General features: G+C 36.0%; 1 protein-coding gene across 2 annotated transcripts in view; it reads left to right on the top strand.

The window, feature by feature from the left end:
• The window catches only part of nr2f6a (nuclear receptor subfamily 2, group F, member 6a), a 52,599-nt gene extending 46,566 nt beyond the window's left edge, over window positions 1-6,033 (top strand). For both annotated transcript variants that reach the window (XM_062022246.1, XM_062022245.1), the window contains exon 6: window positions 1,598-6,033. In XM_062022246.1, the coding sequence (XP_061878230.1) occupies window positions 1,598-1,872 (275 nt within the window). In that variant the 3' untranslated portion in view covers window positions 1,873-6,033. The remainder of the gene's footprint in view (window positions 1-1,597) is intronic.
• The last annotated feature ends 1,450 nt before the right edge of the window (window positions 6,034-7,483 follow it).

The raw sequence follows: 7,483 nt of genomic DNA, 5'->3' as shown, positions 1-7,483 counted from the left end.
ATATTTCTGATTGATTACAACACTTTAAGTAGGTCGTCGAGGGAAGTAAACAAGTCGAACTTTCACATACTTTTAATACCCAACTATATTAATTATATATCCATTATATTAATATATATACATGCATATTATATATGTTTATATATACAGATATGTGTGTGTGTGTGTGTATGTGTATATATATATGTATATAAATAATAAATATATATATATATGTATAAATAATATATTATATATAAATAATATGTATATTTATATATTTAAAATAACAACTACCGTAATTTCCAGACTATAAGCCGCACCTGACTAAGCCGCACCAGCTAAATTTAGGGGAAAATACAGATTGCTCCATATATAAGCCGCACCCGACTATAAGCCGCAGGGTTTTGATGTGTAATTACCGTAGTATATAGGGGTTCCTGCTACCACGGAGGGGATTGTCGGGACAGAGATGACTGTTTGGGAACGCAAAGCGTCCCATTTATTAACAATAAATCTTTCAATCATTCAATCAAACTTTCACATCTTTGACATGGCGAACAATATTCATGCAGAGTACAAATAATACAACGGTGCAAAGTAATACAAAGTGCTCGCCTGTACGTTATCAAAATAACCAGCCTACCGATATATGGAAAGTCAGTCTTTAATCATTGTGTCATCGTCTTCCTCCTGTGTACTAAAACCACCGAAATCCTCTTCGTCGGTGTCGGAGAAGAACAGGCCGTATATAAGCCGCACCCTTGTATAAGCCGCAGGGACCAGAACGAGGGGAAAAAGTAGCGGCTTATAGTCCGGAAATTCCGGTATATATATATATATATATATATATATATATATATATATATATATATATATATATATATATATATATATATATATATATATATATATATATATATATATATATATATATATGAATTATATATACATATATATATATATATTATTCATATTATATATATGGGTTTATACATATGTGTGTGTGTATATATTCATATATATAATTCATATTATATATGTGTGTGTATGCATGTATATATATATTATTCATATTATATATAATATATATATTCATATTATATATATGTATATATTATCCATATAATATATATTATTCATATATATAGTATTTTTTTAATTAAATATATATATATATATATATATAAATATAGATAATATATATATATATATATATTTAATTAAAAAAATACTATATATATGAATAATATATACATATATATAATATGAATATATATATATACATATATATTATTTATATATATATATATATATATATATATATATATATATATATATATATATATATATATATATATATATATATATATATATATAAAATGGATGGAATATATGGGTGTGTATATATGTATGTATATATGATGTCACCCCCAAGTGAAAAAGTTCCCCCCCCCCTGATGACTGCAGGTGTAATGACAAGGTTTAGCAGTAAAGCCTTACATTAGTGCAGTTGCATGACTCTCCACACGTACAAAATGTGTCCTCCTCATGGCAGCTCGTCACATAAGTCGCCCCCACGCCGTGCAGTCACTCACTCCTCCTCTCTCCCGCGTAGACGCCTGCGGTCTGACAGATCCGGTCCACGTGGAGTCTCTGCAGGAGAAGGCTCAGGTGGCCCTGACCGAGTACGAGAGGATGCAGTACCCCAGTCAGCCTCAGCGCTTCGGCCGCCTCCTCCTGCGTCTGCCGGCTCTGCGCGCCGTGCCCGCCAGCCTCATCTCCCAGCTCTTTTTCATGCGCCTCGTGGGGAAGACCCCCATCGAGACGCTGATCCGAGACATGCAGCTCTCCGGAAGCTCCATCAGCTGGCCCTACGTGCCGGGGCAGTAGCCTGGGATCAGCGGCGGCACGGACCCGCGGGAACCCTCCTGACTCATCGCTGTCCATCTGTGTGGTTATCCAACTGGGGTGCCAGCCGGCTATCATATGTACTGTCATGTAACCGCTCAATGCCCCGCTGTCGCGTCCCCCACAAACTCTGTCTCCACGCGGGCTTCCCGAGACTCACCTGTGAGGACATGACAAAGCAGGTGGGCTCACATGCATGGTACTGATGAAGTGAGCACCTGCAGGGGTGTTGTGGAGAGGATTCGGGGGGGGAATGATCAAAAAGAAACCAAGGAAAATTCACCAAAGTTCATCCTCAGATTGATGCACAAAAAAACGACGAGGACTGAGTGGAACACGAGGATGAAGTCGTGCACAAGGCTCGTAGTCCAGAAGAAAACAGACTATTACCTCACGAGACATCAGAATGCTTTAGTCTGATATTTCAACAAATTCAAACCAGAACCTCTGTAAATGTTTCCTCACCAGAAACCGCCTTCTTTTTGACAACCGCCTTGCTCCTGGTGAACATCTGTCGCTTCTTTTCGCAGCATCCAGGGAGTGCTCGCACGCTGTTTACTCATTTTGTTATCGCAAAATGGAATACATTCATTTTGTCCTCAAAATTCTACACACAATACCCCATCATGAAAATTAAGTTTTTAATTTGCATATTTATTAAAAATAAAATAAAACATATTTACACACTTTTTCACAGCCTTTGCTCAATACTTAGTTGGTGCACCTTTGGCAGCAATTCCAGTTTCAAGTCTTTTTGAATACGACGCCTCAAGCTTGGCATACCTATCTTTGGGCACTTTATATGCACATGTGGGTTTTTTTTTAAATTCTTAATAAATTTGTAAACATTAAAAAAAATAAAAAATCACAATTACATTATGGGGTATTGTGTGTAGAATTTTGAGGACAACATTGAATGTATTACAGTTTGGAATAAGACTGTATTGTAACAAAATGTAGAAAACATGCGAGTACTTATTTTGTCCTCAAAATTCTACACACAATACCCCCATCATGACAATTAAGTTTTAGTTTTTTTTGCAAATTTATTTAAAATTACCGGTAAACAAACCATATTTTCACAAGCTTTCACAGTCTTTGCTCAATACTTAGTTGGTGCACCTTTGGCAACAATTCCAGTCTCAAGTCTTTTTTAATACAAACTTGGCACACCTATCTTTGGTGCACTTTATATGCACATGTGTTGTTTTTTCTTAATAAATTTGCAAACATTAAATAAACAAAAAAATAAATCACAATGACATTATGGGGTATTGTGTGTAGAATTTTGAGGACAACATTGAACGTATTCCAGTTTGGAATAAGACTGTAATGTAACAAAATGTAGAAAACATGTGAGTACTTATTTTGTCCTCAACACACAATACCCCCATCATGACAATTAAGGTTTTTTTTTTTTAATTTAAAATTAAACAAAACATATTTTCACACGTTTTCACAGTCTTTGCTCAATACTTAGTTGATGCACCTTTGGCAGCAATTCCAGTCTCAAGGCACACCTATCTTTGGTGCACTTTATATGCACATGTGATTTTTTTTTAATCCTTAATAAATTTGCAAACATAAAATAAATACGATTTCACAATGTCATTATGGGTTATTGTGTGTAGAATTTTGAGGACAACATTGAATGCATTCCATTTTGGAATAAGACTGTATTGTAACAAAATGTAGCAAATGTGTGAGTACTTATTTTGTCCTCAAAATTCTACACACAATACCCCCATCATGACAATTAAGGTTTTTTTTTTAATTTTTTTAAATTAAACAAAACATATTTTCACACATTTTCACAGTCTTTGCTCAATACTTAGTTGATGCACCTTTGGCAGCAATTCCAGTCTCAAGGCACACCTATCTTTGGTGCACTTTATATGCACATGTGATTTTTTTTTTTAATCCTTAATAAATTTGCAAACATAGAAAAAAAAAAAAATTCACATTGTCATTATGGGTTATTGTGTGTAGAATTTTGAGGACATTGAATGCATTCCATTTTGGAATTAGACTAACATAACAAAATGTAGAAAATGTGTGAGTACTTATTTTGTCCTCAAAATTCTACACACAATACCCCCATCATGACGATGATTTTTTTAAATTTATTTTATTTGCAAATTTATTAAAAAGAAAAAAAAAACATATTTACACACATTTTCACAGCCTTTGCTCAATACTTAGTTGGTGCACCTTTGGCAGAAATTCCAGTCTCAAGTATTTTTTAATACAAACTTGGCACACCTATCTTTAGTGCACTTTATATGCACATGTGATTTTTTTTAAAATCCTTAATAAATTTGCAAACATAAAAAAAAGAAGAAAATTCACATTTTGGGGTATTGTGTGTAGAATTTTGAGGACAACATTGAATGTATTCCATTTTGGGATAAGACTAACGTAACAAAATGTAGAAAATGTGAGTACTTATTTTGTCCTCAAAATTCTACACACAATACCCCCACCATGATGATGAATTTGTTTTGTTTGTTTATTTGCAAATTTATTAAGAAAAAAAAACATTTACACACATTTTCACAGCCTTTGCTCAATACTTAGTTGGTGCACCTTTGGCAACAATTCCAGTCTCAAGTCTTTTTGAATACAATGCCACAAGCTTGGCACACCTGTCTTTGGCCACTTTATATGCACATGTGATTTTTTTTAAAATCCTTAATAAATTTGCAAACATTAAAAAAAATCACATTGTCATTATGGGGTATTGTGTGTAGAATTTTGAGGACAACATTGAATGTATTCCATTTTGGGATAAGACTAGCGTAACAAAATGTAGAAAATGCGTGAGTACTTATTTTGTCCTCAAAATTCTAGACACAATACCCCCATCATGATGATGAATTATTATTTTTTGTTTATTTGCAAATTTATTAAAAAGAAAAAAAACATTTACACACATTTTCACAGCCTTTGCTCAATACTTAGTTGGTGCACCTTTGGCAACAATTCCAGTCTCAAGTCTTTTTTAATACAAACTCGGCACACCTATCTTTGGTGCACTTTATATGCACATGTGATTTTTTTTTTTAATCCTTAATAAATTTGCAAACATAAAAAAAAAAAAAAGAATTCACATTGTCATTATGGGTTATTGTGTGAAGAATTTTGAGGACAACATTGAATGCATTCCATTTTGGAATAAGACTAACATAACAAAATATAGAAAATGTGTGAGTACTTATTTTGTCCTCAAAATTCTACACACAATACCCCCATCATGACGATTTTTTTTTTTTTAGTTTATTTGCAAATTTATTAAAAAGAAAAAAAAACATTTACACACATTTTCACAGCCTTTGCTCAGTACTTAGTTGATGCACCTTTGGCAGCAATTCCAGTCTCAAGTCTTTTTGAATACAAGCTTGGCACACCTATCTTTGGGCACTTTATATGCACGTGTGCTTTTTTTTTTTTAAATCCTTAATACATTTGCAAACATAAAAAAAAAGAAGAAAATTCTCACATGGTCATTTTGGGGTATTGTGTGTAGAATTTTGAGGACAACATTGAATGTATTCCATTTTTGGAATAATAAAATGTGGAAAACGTGCGAGTACTTTCCAGATGCACGGTATAAAGTTGGGATGGGAAAAAAAAAAAAGTTTCTAACACTAAAGAATTCACTTTTAGAGAGGATCCTTTTCAATCGTGTGTAAATATCCACTTTTCTTTGCATGGATTGAGTTTTTGGATCTTTCCTGAGTTGTTTCGCCCCTTTTTACGGAATTAAGGGTTCCTGTTTCAATGTTGCAAGTGTTGCTTTCTGTGAGTTGCTCTACGTGTTTACGTGAAATGACCTCCGGCGAGGCGACTTTTCGTTGGGACGATGAACTGCACAAGGAGGATATTTCTAACCAAAATGCCACAAAAAGACGGTCCCTGATCCACCGCCAGGACTTACCTCACGCTCCTCATTTCTGTTAAATTATAGCATCACCCACACAAATTCAAGCCTAATTATTTCCTTCTTGCTTTATTGGACGCTGAAAGTTCTTTTAGTCATGAAGCCTTTAAGTTTAGATGCACAGTCCTGCTTCTCCTTTTTGTGTTCCTACCTTTTTGGTTTTGTACGTGTATGACAAGGTGATTAAAAGAATCTAAAGAGAATCGTCTTTTGTTATGTTTGCTGGATCGGAAGGTGTGATGACGTACAGCTTGTATGACCAATGCCAAATAAACACTGCGACATGCACCACAAGCCTCTCATTCTTTGGATTTGCACACAATTGTGGAAAGGTTGCGTACTCACGGATATACACTCTGGAAGCCAGTTGTCGCTCGTATGTTTGTCCAGACTTTTCAGTCTCACCAGTCCTCCTCCTCCTGCACCCGGCCGCTCACTGTTAAAGACAACAGATGATTAGGTTAACACGTACCACCTGCGCAATCTAATCATCTGCCAGCTGTGTCTCGCCGTCAGCACATGCCACGCCCCCCGTCTGATGGCGCTCTGTTTTCAGCACCATGGACAGAGACGGTGACCTTTCACTCCTACGAGCGCGCTGATCACACTCCCTTTCCACAGTTATTTATTACAGTTGTTGCACATGGGAGAACCGTATTTTCCGGATGAATGGTCTATTTTTGATCTTTTTTCATTATTATTATAGGGCGCATTAAAGGCCTACTGAAAGCCACTAGTACCGACCACGCAGTCTGATAGTTTATATATCAATGATGAAATCTTAACATTGCAACACATGCCAATACGGCCGGGTTAACTTATAAAGTGCAATTTTAAATTTCCAGCTAAACTTCCGGTTGAAAACGTCTTTGGATGATGACGTATGCGCGTGACGTCACTAGCTAAACGGAAGTATTGGTACACCTTTGAATCCAATACAAAAAAGCTCTGTTTTCATCTCAAAATTCCACAGTATTCTGGACATCTGTGCTGGTGAATCTTTTGCAATTTGTTTAATGAACAATGAAGACTGCAAAGAAGAAAGCTGTAGGTGGGATCGGTGTATTAGCGGCGGACTACAGCAACACAACCAGGAGGACTTACTTGGATAGCAGACGCGCTAGCTGACGCTAGCCACCGACCTCACGGATGATCGGGTGAAGTCCTTCGTCCTTCCGTCGATCGCTGGAACGCAGGTGAGCACGGGTGTTGATGAGCAGATGAGGGCTGGCTGGCGTAGGTGGATAGCTAATGTTTTTATCATAGCTCTGTGAAGTCCGGTTGCTAAGTTAGCTTCAATGGCGTCGTTAGCAACAGCATTGTTAATCTTCGCCAAGCTGGAAAGCATTAACCGTGTATTTACATGTCCATGGTTTAATAGTATTGTTGATTTTCTGTCTATCCTTCCAGTCAGGGGTTTATTTCTTTTGTTTCTATCTTCATTTGAGAACGATGCTATCACGTTAGCTCAGTAGCTAAGTGTGTCACCGATGTATTGTCGTGGAGATAAAAGTCACTGTGAATGTCCATTTCGTGTTCTCGACTCTCATTTTCAAGAGGATATAGTATCCGAGATGGTTTAAAATACAAATCCGTGATCCACAATAGAAAAAGGAGAAAGTGTGGAATCCAATGAGCCAGCTTGTACCTAAG

The sequence above is a fragment of the Entelurus aequoreus genome, linkage group LG16 (assembly GCF_033978785.1).
Source record: "Entelurus aequoreus isolate RoL-2023_Sb linkage group LG16, RoL_Eaeq_v1.1, whole genome shotgun sequence".
NCBI classification, from domain to species: Eukaryota; Metazoa; Chordata; class Actinopteri; order Syngnathiformes; family Syngnathidae; genus Entelurus; species Entelurus aequoreus.
This window is presented reverse-complemented; position numbering and strand designations above follow the sequence as displayed.